Genomic DNA, 16,993 nt, shown 5'->3' on the forward strand with positions numbered 1-16,993 from the left:
AAAGTAAGGCACAGACAAATGAGCCCCTTTTTACTTTATTCAAATATTTTTTTCTCTGTGAAACTGAGTAGAACTGAGGAGGAATCAAAGAAAGCCTCATATATTAAATTCTTAAATAGATTTCTTTGAATTCAAAAGGGTCAATAGGAGAGGCACAGGTTGTAGGCCTTGTCCCAGCAACAAAGCCACCAGACAGTCCTGCAAATTAAGGAGGATGGCAAAGCCATTTCTTAAAAAAAAGTTCTCCAGGGGAAAAATATAAAATGCCTAAGTTTCAAAAGCCAGACTGCTTCCACACTCTTCCTTCTGTACCCCAGAGTGTCCAAGGACAGAGTGTTTCAAGGTCAGTTTTTGATGATTCAGCTTTTGCAAACATATGCAAATACATTCCTCATTAGCAGTCCTGTTTGGGCGATTAATAGCAAGCAATATGCTTGGATTAGAGGTCCGATTTCCACTCGAATGCAGTTTCTTCTCTTCTTGGCAACAAGGCCACTTGCAGAGATCTGAAAGGAGAGAAAAGTGCGTGAGGCCCGGAGTAACCATTCTGAAATAGATGTTGTATATTTATAAGTGTGACTGCAGAACGTATGGTCTTTGTGCATCCGCAGAAGCATGTGAAGTTTTCGATATGCAGCCCAGATGGCCAGAGAGAATCTAAATTTAAAACCATCTCTTGGCTTCTCATCCACATCTCAACCTGCATCCCCCTGACCTCAACTTTTCTTATTCATGAAGAGCAAATGGCAATGATGACGTGATAAATGCCAGTGAACTTTTGGAGGCGAGGGAAGGGTTGGCGTTGATTCAAGACGGATTCTATACCAGGGACTAGCTAAAGCATCCTGTACGTGGCATCTCATCTAAACAGTAAAGAGAAGACTATATCTGGCTTTTGTCAATGAGAAGGTTCAGAAGAGCCAGGGGAACAGAGTTAGGAAAAGACATGAAGAAAGACTGTTTTTGATATAAGGGCTGTTTTCTTTGGAATTCATCAGAGCTCCAGGATCTTAGCACCACTTGAGACAGGAGCCCTGATGATGACAGATGCTGAGCAGTTTTAGCCTTGCAGGTTGGTGAAAAGTAGATTTAAAGAAAAAACTATGAAATATGCAGATTATTTAAAAATATGATAAGGAGACTAAAAATACACTCTAGGCTAGGAGCTTTTTTACTGTCTATAAAGTAGAAGGAAAACACCCATGCTAGTTGCTTCTGACCTGAAGTGGCAAAGGAAGTGAACTCACTTGCTGGAGCCTGAACTCCAATGCCCACCCAAACACTAGGGGCCCAGCTCTGCCCTCCCCCCCAACTCCCACGAGCTCACTTCAATTCACTGCCACCTCTGCAGTAGACACTGATGAATTGCCATTTTACAGATTTGCAACACAGAGGCTGAGACAAGTTCAACCTCCATGTGTTCTTAAATCTTTGACTACCCAACTTCAGAACCCAGCTCCCAAACCTTCAACAAAGTAGGATGGATAAATAAGCACTTAGTATCATTAATGAAAAACTAACTCTGGGGAAGATGAGCATTGGAGAAATTCTGCCATTTGGTGGCTGTGTGGCCTTGGGCAAGTCTGACCTGCCCTTTTGTGGGCTTTGATTTTTCTCATCTATAAAATGGGACAATTGTGTCACCTGCGTCTCGGGGATGCTGAGGGTTAAATGGGTATCACATGAGAAGCACTTGGCCCAATGCCATGAGGGTTATTCTTAGACCAGAACTTCTGGGGTTATTGTTAGAACATTAATTGCTTTGGATCAAACCTAATGCTGTTTATAGAAACTGGATTGGCAGGCAGCATTCTGTGTAAAAATGGTTCTAGAATTCCTTCACCACATTGGTCTTCCCTGCTCCCTCCCCAATATCAGACAAATCTTTTTCTGGTTGGTTCAGCGTTGATCCCTGCTGCAACCCCTGATCCAGAGCTAGGAGAGGAAGCCTTGAGTCTATAAATAGCTCCAAGCCAGTTGCCATGGAAACCCGGGATGGGACTGGGTCAGCCCACCTTGGTGGACACTCTTCCCCAAGGAGGCTCTGGAAGGACAAGCTTTCTGAAGAGTGGCTGTGGGTCCCAAAGTGGCCAGGGCCCCAGTAAAGTCTGCACACCTACCTGGAAATCATGAGCTTCCTAGGTGGGAGGAGGTGCTGTTCTGGTTCACCTGGAGGAAAAGAACACAGAGGAAGGGTCAGAGCCTGGTGGGGGAGTCAGTATCTTGTTGCCCTGCGCATCACTGAGTCAGGCCTGTGCTCACTCATCGAAGACTCGCTGTGCACCTACCATGTGCCTGGTGCTAGGGACAATGAGCATGACTTCAGCTCAGGTCCTAGCTGAAGAGAAAGCCTGTTAAACTAACACCCATACAAAGTAGGGTCAAGTCTCAGCAACACAATGGCTGACATACTGACTGGTGTTGTCAGGCAGGGTGGTCAGAAAAGGACACCACAAGGGCATGACATAGAGGCTTCGGTGGAATCAAAATAAACATTTGGGTCTTTGTTCTTGGTTCCTGGCACACTTGAAAGCATAGCAGTTCTTAAAACCCTTGGGAGGCCAGAGGGATGACAGTCGATGAGATGATGCTCAGTGTGGCGGCTGGCCATGTGCAAAACCCAGGCATGATTAGAGGGTTAGAACTTTCAGTCCCCCGTACCCCAGACTCGGGGGAAGGGAGAGGGACCAGAGATTGAGCCAAGTTGCCACGGATCAATGATTTAATCAATCACATGCACTTAATGAGACCTCCATAAAAATCCCAAAATGACAGGACCCAGAAACTTCCGGACGGTGGCCATATCAAGGCTCCAGGGCAATGGAGCATCCAGAGAGACAAACAAACTCTGCACCCCTGCCCTGCATACCTTGTCCTCTGCATCTCTTCTATTTTACTGTTCCCAAGTTGTATCTTTATAATAAACCTTTCAATCTAGGAAATAAAGTGTTTTTTTGAGTCTTGTGAATTGTTCTAGCAAATGATTAAACTTTAGGAGGGAGAACCCTGAACCCTGCAATGTGTAGTTGGTCAGGCAGAAGTCAGGGCAGTTGGGGCACCTGGTGGCAGCTGCCATTGGAAGAGGGGGACAGTCTTGTGGGACCAAGCCCTCAACCAGTGTGGGGTCTGATGCTGACTCCAGGAGGCAGTGTGAGGACTGAAGTGAGCTGTACAATATCCAGTTGGGGTCCAGAGACTCAGAATTGATTGTCAGTATTAGAAAACACCCACTAACCAAAAACAAAAATGCAAACAAGGAAGAGCATTTTCTGCAGAGGGAACAACAAAGAATTCATGGGGAGGGTGTCTGGAGCCTAGGGAGTGAGTACGCATTTTCGTATTAGGTACATTTCTAGTATGTGAGCTGCTTTGCATTGCTTGCTGAATATTTTCCATCTTTTGGGTTTCACAATAACCATTTGGATGTCTACAAGGTGGTCTGTAGAATGTGTCACCATTTACTTAATTGTTGTCCTAAGACTGTTTCCAATTTTTGAAATATCCTGAATGATGTCATGCTCATGTTGGACAGCGGAGGAAGGGAGGGCAGAAGGTCAGGATATGACACAGCTCTCTCAAGGGTGGGCGCCTTCACGGTGAGGGGCACAAGCCAGTTGCTTATCGTCTGCTCCTGCCAGCACACACGCAAAAAACCAGTCCTAGGTCAGCTGGCCTGTATGTGCCAGACACAGCAGGAGTGTAACCTGGTCTAACTCTTTTTTTTTTAAGATTTTATTTATGCATCTAATACTGGGGTGTAGGCCAGAGGTGTGGGGGGGGGGTGAGAGGATTCACCAGAGACAGAGCGGGGAGCAGAACAGGTGGATCTATCGAAATACACTGCTGAGGGGAGCAGCGGGTGAGACAGCAGAGGTTTGCTGCACCATGTGGGTAGCTCTCTAGCTGGGGATTGAACTCGTGCTGCAGTGCTTCATAGTGCTGAGACTTAACCCCTTGTGCCACCAGAGAGGCCTCTGGTCTAATTCTTTTATGAAACAATTTTGGCCTTAGTTCAAAAGTCTTAAGAATATCTGGACCCTGCCACTGACTGATTCTACTCCTTAAAAATGTATTCTCCGGGAATGACTCCATAGAGCCCCTCCCCTCGACCCATGGAGAGAAGCCGCATCAGGAGGATGAGCACATGACATCATTCGGGATATTGCAAAAATTGGCAACTATCTTAGCACAGTAGTGAGGTAATTAGGGGCACATAATGCATTCCAGTGAATTCCAGAAAGCTGCCCAGAATGGCAACAGTGAACCCCAAAGATGGAAGAACATCAAGAGAGCAAAGCCCAGCAGCTCATAAAATCGACATACAATGAACCCAAGAACACAGATGCGGGCAGGGCCCACTAGACGGTGCACAAATGAAGGGGTTTCAGATGGAGGCCCATTCCCCTCCTTCTCACTGCTGCTGGTTGTTCTTGTTTCTCTCATCTTTTTAGCTAAAACAAATAATAAATTAGGGCTCATTAATTCTGGCAACATTTTCTCATGGTGACAGGAGATGGGGCTCTGATTCCCACAAAGGGAATGCTGACTCCTCCCCCAAGAGCTGAGATATTTTCCAGAGCTGTGCCCCTGGCAATCAAACCTCATGCATTTGATAATCTGACTGCGACTGGCACAGGGTGGCCCACCCTTTATTAGGCAAATTGCATAAAACAGACTAGATTAGACAAAACCAAGACTACTAATTTTAGCACCATCCCTTCACTTAAAAGCGAGCACTTAACCAAAAGAAGGATAGCTTTAATGTCAGTGCAGGGATGGTTCTTCTGGATATGACCCACACACACGCAGGATGTTCGGGGGGCGTGCATGGGGATGCCGGATCGGACATCCTCAGCAGTCGCACACATGCCTTATGTAACCCTAGTCTTTCTCATTTTTTTGGTAGACTGGCGAACACGCTGCACTGGGTCATGTTTGGGAATGCCACTTTAAATAAAACTAAACTTGAGGCCAGAGACAGAAAGAGCTACAGTAAGACCCTCCAAGTGCTCCCAAGCCAGGAGACCAGTACAGCAGGTGCTCAGGCCAAACTAGGTTGGGATTTGATGCCAGCTGGATGAGACACTTACACAGCTTCTGGTCCCGACCTCCACCCCCACTCAATTTTCTAACGGGGAAACAATTACCCATATTAGAGAGGTGAGGTATTCAAGGGCATCTTAATATATGGTAGTACAGCCGGATACACAGAAATCATAAAAGCCCCTGGGGCTTCTAACCTGAAAATATCCTTTCAGATTGGCTGGTGTTTTATAATCTCCTTTCAAGACCTAGGAGAGAAAACAAAAATATCACTATAACAGAAATGATTTAGTCTATCCCCTCCACATCCATTCACCTTCCTTCCTTCCAACTTATCCATCCATCCACCCACACACCTACCCACCCAACCACCACCCTCCATCCACCATCCATCCATCCAGCATTTACTAAGTTACTCTTATTCCAGGCATTATTCTAAGCTCTGGGCTACAACATTAACCAGGCAATTGAAATTTCCATTCTCCTGTAGCTTCCATTCTAGAAGGGGGAGCCAGATGACACACAAGCACCAATAGACACAGTAATGAGAACACAACAAAGCATGGGGAGTGCTCTGAAGAGTAAAACAAAGGCATGCAATTAGGAATGACCCACTCTTTTTGGTGGCCGCTCAAAAGGGCTTCTTGAACAGGTGGCCTTTAGGCTGAGAACTCAATGATAAGGAAAATCAGGCAGACTCTGAAGGAAAAGCATTCTAGCAGAGGACACAACTAGGGCAAAGGACCTGAGGTGGGACCCAGGAATTTCCAGAATATGCTAACCAACTGTACAGTTTGAAATGCTTAATAGCCACGTTTTAAAAAAGATGAAGTGAATGCTTGTAATGTCCTTTGTTTAACCTGACATATCTAAAATATTAACACTTTTAACACGTAATCAATATAAAAATGGTCAATGAGAAATTTCACATACATTTTTGGTACTAGGATTTCAAAATCCAGTGTGTATATCTTACACTTACAGTATATATCTTACACTCACATTTCACAGTCACACTTACAAGGCTAATGGCTGTGATGGACAGCACATGGATTGATAGCTTCACCAGCTGGGTTCATGCCATTGCTGAGGGTGCTGTAGCTCAGGATACATTACAGCAATGCACAGGGTTTACAGTACACACACATGTACACACACACACAATGCTTTCAACAAGGGAACCTCTCTTTGTAGTAATGGCATAAGTATAGTAGGAGTCTGGCACTTATGGAACAAAACCTGTGGAACCCCCAGGAAGGAAATCTCTTTGGAAGAAAAGAGATACATCCTCTTTGTGTGTGTGTGTGTGTGTGTGTGTGTAGAAGAACTGGGGTGTAGGCTGGAGGTGCTGGGGGTGAGAGGATTCAACAGAGACAAAATGGGGAGCAGAACAGGTGGATTTACTGAAATACACTGCTAAGGGGAGCAATGGGTGAGACAGGAGAGATCTGCTGTGCCATGTGGGTTAGCAAGCTGTCCAGGGATGGAACTCAGGTCATATTGGTGACAGCGCTGAGACTTAACTAACCTCTAGGCCACCAGTGAGGCCCCCACATCTTCCATTTTTGACACAAAGATGGAAGACTTCCAAAGAGCTGATGGTAACCATCATTGTTCATCAGAATTTTTTATATTTTACATAGTATAAAAGATCAGGCCTTTTTCTAGGAGTCTGACCGACAGTCTGGAGAGAGATGGGTTGTCTTCCTCTTAAAGAGACTTCAGAGATGCTGTTTTGGATCCTGGCTGAGAACATAAGATACAGAGAACCCAGCTTGGTAATGCTGGGTCCTCGCCCTGCCCCAATCATTACTGCTGAGAAGCACTGGGGCTGGATTTCAAGAGTCTTACCTCTTCTCTTCAATCCAGTTAATTTTTTATTATGAAATATACATATAAAAATGCATATAAACCATAACTACAATTTTAAAATATACTAAAGAATAATAAAAATTGAAAAATAATAAATACTTGTGGTAATAATAATAAATAACCACATTCAGGTTGGGAACCCACACTGGATACAGTCTGGGCATCTACATTGGGTCGCTGACTATTACCACAAATGTTTGCAAAATCAGCTCACATTGAGGAAGAACTCATGAGACTCACAGAAGGGCTTACACTTTAATTAACAGGGCAGAGCCCCCCAAGCTCAATGTTGGTCAATTCTCTCCATTAAAAAGAGTGACTGCAAGTGCTGGAGAGGACTTAAAGCCTTGTCAGAGCCAAATGGATGGAGTCTTTCTCCTTGAGTCAACCGGAGAGTCAGAAGAGGGTTGACAGAGGAATGACATTCTTAGGATTTAATACACAAGCTCTTTACTTCCTAAAATCAGCGTGTGTTCAGAAATGCTGAGTTAGTAATTAATTAGTAAATTAAGACTCTGAGTCTTACTGATGTCAGAACTAGGAGGGCTCTTCCTCAGGCCTGGGTCCCATTTTCAATTATTTGGAGCCACTCTGTAGCATCTGACTTAGTGCTTTTTTTTTTTTTTGAGTTATTTATTTATACATACAAGAATTGGGGTACAGGCCAGAATTTTGGGGGTGAGAGGATTCACCAGAGAGACAGAGTAGGGAACAAAACAGGCAGATCGACTGAAAAACACTGCTGAGGGGAGCAGCGGGTGAGTCAGGAGAGGTCTGCTGCACCATGTGGTAGCTCCCTGGCCGGGGATCGAACTTGTGCTGTAGTGGCTGTGGTGAGCTTCATAGGTAGCGTCTTAAACACTTGTGCCACCAGGGAGGTCCCTGTCTTAGTGCTTTTAAGTCAGAACTCAGCACCCAGAGTGCACTAGAAGCTGTCAGAGCAACATGTAAATAAGACCAGGAGCTCGCCACCAGTCCTTTTACCCAAGACCAGGACTAGCCTACATCAACGCTTCAAAAACGCCTTGTCGGGGCCTCCCCGCTGGCGCAGCGGTTGAGCGCTGGGTTGCGAAGCTGCCCGCGGCCTCTGCGGCGTCGGTTCGATCCCCGGCTGCTCCCCGGCCATCGGAGGAGGGTCCCGCATGGCGCGCAGACCTCTCCTGCCGCCCGCTGCTCCCCTCAGCAGTGTACTTCGGTCCTTCTGCCTGCTCTGCTCCCCGCTCTGGCTCTGGTGAATTCTCTCACCCTCCCGCGCTTCTGACTGTACCCAGTGCTTGTATAAATAAATAAATAAATAAAAATTAATCTTAAAAATATATATAAAAAAAAAAATTAAAAAAAAAAAAAAAGCCTTGTCAAAGTCATTTCCCTTGGTCACCTTAACGAAGAACTTCAAAAGGAATTTCAACTGCTTACATTTGTCTAAATCAACATTTAACCTTATGGGGGCAATCATAGTTTTTTTGGGATCAATAGTTTATTTATTTATGCCCAGTCTCAACAAAGACTTGAAATGCTGCTTAAACACACACGGGGAAATAGGGAGAAAGGGTATATAAGAGTGGACAAAGAAGACGAAATGAGAGCACAATTGGGCCTGCTATGAGGTGCTACAGAGTGTGAGAGACAGGCTACCAGTTGGCTCTGAGGCTCCTTGCAAGCCCAGGCAAAAAAGGAAATACAAGCAGTCAAAAATTTACCATATCTATAAAATAGAAACAAACCGGCTGCCTAGGACTCAAGAGACTAGATGCTTCCTCAGGTAGCTGGCACTCCCCCAAGAGCACATCTCCACGTGTGCATGCACTCACCCGGTGCGTGTTGTTGATGACGATGGGGTCAGGGTTGCCGTAGTTGGGTGGGTTTGCATAGGGATCATAGCCGAGTCGAGCCAGCATGGGGGCGATCTGGGCCATGTCCCTTACCACGTCTCCAGGGATGTGGCCGGTCCACTTGGAGAGAGCTTCCAGGTTTACAGGCTTGATGACCTGGTCTGTGGATCGCTCAATCCTGGGGAGAAAGGACAGGCTGGACAGGGCCCAAGCAGACACAGAGGCCTCTGGGTAGGCTCCCTGCTCAGTCACTCTGGGGCACTGAGAAAAGCAGAGGGGGGGCGGGGAAGTGGGCCAGTTGTGCCCCCATCAACTGTGTGACTGTAGGTGATCAGCTGGCCTCATCCCAGCTCCTCTCTAAAACGGGGATAAGAGCACAGAGAGAAGAAAGTCCTGGCAGTGAAAAGCACCGGTGCTTAAATTCTGCTTCCTCAAGATCTATGAGTTTTTAAAAATAACTTCTTATTTATGTGACTCAGATGAGCATTTTGCTCTTGAAAAATAATTATAAAACACGAATGGTAATGCCAAAAGGGTCTGTGGTTATTGGACCCAGCTGGAACATTTTGGAGCACACCCTTTTGATCCCTCTCCTGTGCTTTAAAGAGTAGGGTGGCTGACAGCAGACTCAGGAGCTAGACTGCCTGGGTTCAATTGCCAGCTCTACCGACACTAGTTGACCCTAGGAGAATTACTTTGCCTCTCTGAGCCTCAGTTTCCTCACCTATAAGAAGTGGGAGGTATAAGGGTACCTACCTCATTAGGCTGTTCTAGGGAAGTAAATGAGTTAAGAATGAAAATGAATACGGTACACTGTAAGGTCTCAGGAAGTGTTAACTTCCTCTCCTCCTATCATTTCCCTCCAGAAAATTTCATCTGCAGTTTTTAAAAAAAGAAATTATAATGCTATATGTATTGGTTTGCAATTTTTTTTTTTTTTTTACTCAACACCCTATTCTTTTTTCCCAGCTGTGTACCATTCCTCCTTATTCTATTTTCCATTCCCCCAAAGATAGGCATTCAGGTCGTTCTGAGCTTTTTGCTGCTATAATGGAACAACCATCATCTTTTGTTGTTTTTGAAAGAGAATTTTATTGTCCTTTCATTCTAGTCAGTAACAGATGATTGCAAAGAAGATAAATACCTCAAAGAAAATCTGCACGAGGTACCTAAGTAGTCTGTGGTCTTAAAACACACACACGAGACACATTTAAAACATAAAACTCATACATAGCTCCACCTACCCCAGAACCACCAGTTCCTTTAAATATTCAAAGTAGGTGGCTGGTGAACACATAGTTTTCATTTTACAGAAAATTTAGAATGCTGGGAATATGAAATGCATCTAAAAACTGAGGTTCTGATTTAGAAAATACCAGTTAGTAGATCTTTGAGGTGGAGATGTGAGAGAAGATTAGCCCTTGCTTTATGTCACCACTAGGAAGACCATCATCTTGCACATGCTTCCCGACTCTCCAGCAGGCTCGCCCAGTCACCTGATTCATGAAGACCTTGTCAGCTATAGTTCAGGAGGGAAGGTCTATTTCTAAATGCTTCCACCCCAACTCAAGATACCTTGGGGGAAGAACAGAAGCAGACAGATGAAGAAGGAAGATAGGTGTGGGGATAGGATAGCTGGTGGGGTGCAAAAGGGTGAGCATGGGCGGGAAGAAGCAGGCACCTGGAGTCTGCAGGCCTGAATTAAAATCTCAGCTCTGTCTGTGTGTCACAAATCTCAATTTTGTGCAGTCTTTACCTCAACTCTTTTATCTCCAAGAGACTTTTTGGGATGGAAATCACAGTGCTGTAAGCTAATGTGACCTCAATGAAGAGAAAAAGAGAAAAACCTCATTGCCTGTCCCCTCTGCACTAAATAGTAAACCATTTTTGCAGCGAGAAAAAGAAATCACACAAATGCACCCCAAACATGAATGGGATCCAGCATATAAGAGCTGGGGTGTAAGTCAGAGGTGCGGGGGGGAGGGTGAGAGGATTCACCAGAGAGAGTGGGGAGCAGAACAGGCGATCTACTGAAATAACACTGCTGAGGGGAACAGCGGGTGAGACAGGAGAGGTCTGCTACACCACGTGGGTCACCTCCTGGCTGGCCATGGGGGCTCAAACTCATGCTACAGTGGCTGGCAAAAGCTTGATGGCACTGTGTCTTTAACCCCTGAGCCACCAAGGAGGCCCTGCAGGCACTCTTTAAATGGTAGTGATGTAGAGATGATGAGTATTACAATAAAGGCAGCATGGACCCTACACGATAATGGGAACAGTGTGCATCGGCCTGTCTGGTGCTCACAGGAATCTAGGAAGATACACTATATCCCCATGTTAGAGGAGGCACAGAGAGGCCGAGTCACTTGCTCAAGGTCACACAAACAGCAAGTGGCAGAGCTAAGATTCGAACTCAGACAGTCTGGTTCTAGAATTTGTGTTCTTAACCTCTGTGTACTACAGTCTTACTACAACGCATACTCAGCTTCCTGGTTCTCTCAGAAAGGGAGAGCAATAGCCTCACTTTTTTGGATGATGAAACCGCAGTTCACACAGCTTCAGTGACGCGCTCAACACCTCAGGGCTACTAAGTGGGAGGTCTGGCTCACGGCTCTGCTCCTAAGCACCCCTTTCTTGTGACAGCAGGGGAGGCTGGGGCTCAGAGAGGGAGAGTGACTCGTTTAAGTCCACGGAGCCCAGGAAAGGCGGAGCCCATCTTCCCACCCAGTGCCTGTAAGCCCAGGACCAGGGCCCGGGTGGAGCGCAGGGACTCTACTCACTTGGACAGGGAGACGCCACCGGGTTTGCCAATGAGGTCCTCATGGTGCAGGACGGCATCGCTCCAGGCAATGCCCAGGAAGTCGAGGATGAGTTTGAGGGAGCGCCTGGGGTGCAGCACCAGCTGCTCGTAGTACACCGGCAGGCATTTGTCCTTGCCCACCTCCATGCACTGGGCATACATGACCTCGATGGCCTTGTTCCACTTGGTGAGGCAGTCACGGTAGCTGCTGAGGTCGAAGCCAGCAATGGTGACCTTGCGAGTGATCATGGAGTGCACGGAGGCCCGGCCGTCCCGCACCATCAGCAGGAACTTGGAGTTGGGGAAGAGGCGCGACAGGTAGACTGAGGACTTGAGCGTGAAGGGGTCCTTGTTGCAGAGCACACGGGCGGGTTCACCGTGCTTGGCGATCACCTCCAGGATGAAGGCCTGCATGGCGGCATCCAGCACCTCATCCGTCACGCCCGCCTCGTCTAGCCGCAACTTCTCCCGGCCGGACTTGGACCAGGCCTGGCGCATGGCCAGCACACGGGGGATGATTCGGGTCTCCTCGCCGCAGCGCACCTCTGGGTGGGCGTCCAGCATGGCGCGCATCAGCGTGGTGCCACTGCGGGGCACACCGCCCACGAAGATGAGTGGCATGGCCTTGCCATAGCGGTATTCCACATGGTCCATGCCCACCATCACCAGGTCCTCCTGCTCCGGCCGCATGACCCGCCGGGGGCCGCGAGGGCCCTCCAGCACCGCCCGGCACTCCAGCACCTGCTGTCCCAGCTGGACCACCAGCACCAGGGCCAGGGCGCAGCCGACTGCCAGCAGCGCCCTCCGCACCGACAGGCGCATGCTGGGCCTGGGGTGGGGGGCCTGCTTCAGCGACAGGTCACAGTGCTTACATCTGGGGAGAGAGAAAGACACAGTGATCAGGGAGGCCCTGAGCTATGGCAGCTTTATCATACAGATGCAGTAACAGCCAAGAGATGACGCAGACACACATACGCTAGGTTTCACAAGTACTTGCTGTGTGCCTGGCTGGTGCTGGGTACCCCAAACTACTGTAACTCATGAGACCCTCCAGTCACCACAGGGGTAGTGCTGTTACTACCTGTGGGATGCTGGAACCCAAAAGCCTGGTTTCAATCCCTTGTTATCACTTGATAGCTGTGGGATCCATGCCTCAGTTTCCTCATCTGGTGAATAGAGCAATAATTCATCTAAAAATTACTATCAAACTGTAGAAAGTAGTACATTTCCAGCAGCATGCTGTCTGACAATGACAGGGTTTTTGCCTGTTCTGTTCATGGCCGTCTTCACAAGCATCTAGCACAGCGCTTGGCACATAGCAGGTGCACAATATGGAACATGCCGTGGCTGAATGAGTGGTGCCTGGCACAGAGTAAGTGCTATGAGATTATCACTGCAAAGAGGGGAGGAAACTGAGGCATGACAAGGCTGCACAACCCACCAGCTGGAAGCAGCCCAGCTAAAGTCCATGACTGGACCATGGGCCAGCCAGCTCCAGCATCTGCTCTGCATGACCACACACTGCCTCAGCAGATGCTTTTCAGGGATGGCACAGAATAGCCTGGTCTGGGCGTCTTCCAGCATCACGTTCCACTCTTCGGTCTTCATTCAGTTAAGCACTTAGTATGTACTACAAGCTGCCAGGACTATGCTCACTGCAGGAGAGAAGAGGTAAATGAGACCACCAGGCCTCTGGTCCCAAGAAGCTTACGTCCTAGAAGGGGAAGGGACAGCACATTAGCTACTGCCAGGCCATGGTAACAGCTTGCCAAGAAAGTGCCACCACCATGAGGGATCAAGTAGGGGAAGAATGAGGAAGTCAGGGAGGGCCTCTGGGAGAAGGTGCCATCCAAGCCAGAGCCTCAAAGAGAAAGTACCAGCTATGTGAAGATGGATGGGAAGGGTGCTCCAGGCAGAGGGAACAGAGAGCGGGAGGACTCCTAAATGGGAGAGGGATATTCAAAATTAGAGAGGAGGCTTCTGGGGTCAGCAGTGAGGGAGGGCAAAGGGAGAGAAGGGGAGAGACTTGTAGGGTGGGTGAAAGGGGGAGCTGCTAGGCAGGATGATTAGGACATGAATTATAACTCCAAGTCTGCACTCGTCACACCACTCAGGCATTGCTAACAAAGATGGCTGGGCTTCACTGGCAATTCTTCAGGTAGGGACTTATGTTGAAAAGCAGGACCCATCCAGCTTAGCCAGTTCCTTCTCGAGTTATCTCAAAAGACAGATCTGCCCTCCTGCCCAGCTAGCCTTCAAGGCCCCCTGATTTTGCAACCTTAGGCCGACACAAAAGGTACATACTCAGTCACTAATGGCCACTCAGGCCTTCTCTGCCTCACCCCTGCTGTTTCTGACCCTTCCTCTTAGCCAGTAGAGTGAGGGCTTGAGATCTCTGGGCAGAAAAGCCATCAGGCATGCCTGGGATGGAGCCCAGCTCTGCACTTCCCATGCGGCTAGTAAGCCTGGGCAACAGCTTTCACTTCTATGAGCCTCACCTGGAAAATGGGTCTGAGTGTCAACCAACCTCAAAGGGGTATCATGAACATGCATAGACCCCCTACAGGACTTGGGACCATGCCCTGTATATAGAAAACATTTTAAAGAACATAGCAGGGGTCTTGCTGGTGGCGCAAGGATTAAAGTCTCAGTGCTATGAAGCTATCCCTAGCCACTGAGATATGAGTTGGAGCCCTGGCCAGGGTGCTACCCACATGGCGCAGCAGACCTCTCCTGTCTCACCTGCTGCTCCCTTCAGCAGTGTATTTCAGTCGATCTGCCTGGTCTGCTCCCAACTTTGTCTCTGATCAATCCTTTCACCCCCACACCTCTAGCCTAGACCCCAGTTCTTGTATGCATAAATAAATAAAAATAAATCTTAAAAAAAAGAGAACATTAGCAGTTTCTACCACATTCACTGTTCATTTATTCCAACATTTAATGCGACTCTACTGTGTGCTAGGAATCAGGTTATGAAGCTAAGAGACAGCCTCAGCCCCTACCACTGTGGACCCACACCTGGAAGGAGGTGAGGGGTTCTACCTAAGTAGGTGAGGGCAGGCTTCCTTTGAGAGGTGGTTCTCAGGATGAGTTCTGCACATGGACACATGGTGCTTTGAACATTCAGGTGGAGAAGCAACAGGAGGGTGCACCTGACAAAGGAACAGTAGCGCAAAGGCTCAGGCAGCGAAAAGCTAGTGTGACCTTGACATGACCATGACTGGGCTTAGCAAATGGTGAAGGATCGCAAGAGACGAGAGTGGAGAGGCATTCCTCGTTGGACTTCAGGTTCAAGTGAAAACATCAAATGATCCAGGTTTGCAGCCAGATCAAGTCGCCCAAGGGCCTGGACTGCCTGAGGCCCCTTACGTTGTGGCAAATGGAAAATAAACATCAAAGCGAAGGGCACACAGGATCAAAACTGCTGAGAGGCCCTGGCACTTCCTAGCTATGTGGCTTGGGGACAGTTACTTCTTCAATCTATGCCAGCTTTCTCCACTGCAAAGAGGGGAGAGTCCCCTGACTGCAAAGACTGCAGTGAGGATTGTAGAAGCAACCAACAAAGTGAAGAGGAGAGGCATCCTGGGGTGGTCTTTCTGAGCATGGAACATACTGGGGACCCTTGTCCCATCAAATGTTGCTGACAGTGCTGGTGCTTCATTGGTGCTGAACTCAGGGTCTGGGATGGGGGAATCTAATTCTAGGGCTACTTGCTAGGGGAAGGCAGGCTAGATAAAGTCACTCAGAATCCCTCCAAGGACCCATCTGCTGCTTCAAGTGCTCACTGAAATTCTCCCTTTAGACCTGTGACTAGAATTCTGCCAATTATGGTTATTTCAGTGTCATTGCCCTGGGGGGACTGTCAATCACACTCTAGCTTGAATTAGCCATTATTACCCTTTCATACAATACACTTAGTGGGGAATGAGAGAACAGAGCTTTTGGGGAGCAGATGGTGATGGGTGATGCACAGAAAGGGAGAAAAGGAGCTAATTTTGGGAAAACAGTTTCTAGAAAGGATAGGTATAGTGTGCTTACCACTATGTGTGCAGGGGTGTGTGTGTGTGTGTGTGTGTGTGTGTGTGTGTACACACTCAAGCTTATGTTCGGGGTTGAAGTGATTTGAATACTAAATACCAGGCATAAAGACCTGGAAGAGGGATAAACAGATAAGGAAAATGTTATCAACTCACCAGTTTTGCTCAATACCAATTACTCACTAGGCTACAGCACTTCAAAACCAAACACCTGCATTTTTTACAATTATGCAGCACTTACTCTCATAAAGTTTTTTCCATGCATCATCTAACATCACCTTTTCACAACTCTGGGCTAGGTGGAGTTCAGAGAGAAGCAGCAATTTGCCCAAGCTCACACAGAGTGGCAGGCTTGGTCTGGGCCGGGCTGAGATCGAGCTGTTCGTCACTGGACAGGACCAGGTCAGAGGCTCATCCGCCAGACAAAACAGTTCAAAGCAGGCAGGTGAGATGTGAACAGAAGAGAGCAAAAACCTGGAGGGTGGCTTGAGAAAAGCGGGTAATTTGGCAAAGAGAAAGTAGCTAAGAGCCCACCAGGCAGAAGGCACGATCCCAGCCAGAGATCTCACTCCGGGAAGGGGGCAGAGAACCCACCCAGTGCAGGGGCCAGGGCCTGCCCTCCAGTGGGAGGTCCCAGCCTCCTGGCAGAGAGGATGGCAGGTAAGAACCTCAGACTTGGAGTCCTACAGCCCTAGTTTCAATCCTACCTCTACCACTTGACAGATACTGGCCTTGACAAGGGACTTCACCTCTCTAAGCTGTTTTCTCCTCCAACAGAAAAAAGGGGGATAATAATAACCTTCTCTCAGGGAGCTATTACGAGACTCAGAACTTCTGTGTGAAGTGCTGAGCAAGCGCACCACAAAACACAAGCACAAAATGTTAGCGCTGTAAATGGGACGCGGGGGACTTGGATTCTGGCTGTGAGTCTGCGCTACGACGCTGGGCAGGTCCCCCTGCCTGCTCTGGGACTCAGCCACCTGCTGTCACGGGGAGAATCATCTTCATAGGAGACAAAGAGGCCAAACTCCTGCCCTTTCCACGCCGCTGGGATCCAGTTCTGTCTTTTTCTGCATTTTTAATAAAGAGGAGAGCAGGCTTGAGGGGGAGGGGAGGGATGGAGTCTGCGGGGCGTTTGGCCCAGATGTTCCACAGTGGAGGTTGCGGGGGTAAGTGGAAGTGGCTGTGCCTAGGGCCATCGCCAGAGAAGCTGCGACTCTGGGGGGCCTTCTGCACGCACTTACCTCCCCTGGGCACTCTCATCCCTGGGCTCCAGCCCACGTGGCCACTCGCCAAGGCTGTCCACCAGCAGACCCCTGTAGAGGAGATGCAGCATTAGGGTTGAGTGCCATGGAGAGGGACAGAGGGGGATGTTGGGCTCTCCAAGGGCATCTGTGATTTTGCAGGGA

The 16,993-nt window shown here is 48.1% G+C and overlaps 1 protein-coding gene across 6 annotated transcripts in view; it reads right to left on the reverse strand.

Moving 5' to 3' along the window:
- The window catches only part of TPST2 (tyrosylprotein sulfotransferase 2), a 57,897-nt gene continuing 40,904 nt past the window's right edge, over nucleotides 1–16,993 (reverse strand). For 5 of the 6 annotated variants that reach the window (XM_054695211.1, XM_054695212.1, XM_037510792.2 and 2 more), the window contains 6 exons: nucleotides 16,829–16,900; nucleotides 11,528–12,421; nucleotides 8,727–8,925; nucleotides 5,241–5,291; nucleotides 2,121–2,169; nucleotides 1–506 (listed from right to left, as the gene is read on the reverse strand). In XM_054695211.1, coding sequence (XP_054551186.1) covers nucleotides 2,128–2,169; nucleotides 5,241–5,291; nucleotides 8,727–8,925; nucleotides 11,528–12,369 — 1,134 coding nt within the window. In that variant the 5' untranslated portion in view covers nucleotides 12,370–12,421; nucleotides 16,829–16,900 and the 3' untranslated portion in view covers nucleotides 1–506; nucleotides 2,121–2,127. Of the gene's footprint in view, nucleotides 507–2,120; nucleotides 2,170–5,240; nucleotides 5,292–6,678; nucleotides 6,790–8,726; nucleotides 8,926–11,527; nucleotides 12,422–16,828; nucleotides 16,901–16,993 lie in introns of those variants that run through there. The other variant, XM_054695210.1, reaches the window with a different exon arrangement.

This window comes from Talpa occidentalis, unplaced genomic scaffold (genome assembly GCF_014898055.3).
Source record: "Talpa occidentalis isolate TD23 unplaced genomic scaffold, MPIMG_talOcc4v2.1 talOcc4.14, whole genome shotgun sequence".
NCBI lineage: Eukaryota > Metazoa > Chordata > Mammalia > Eulipotyphla > Talpidae > Talpa > Talpa occidentalis.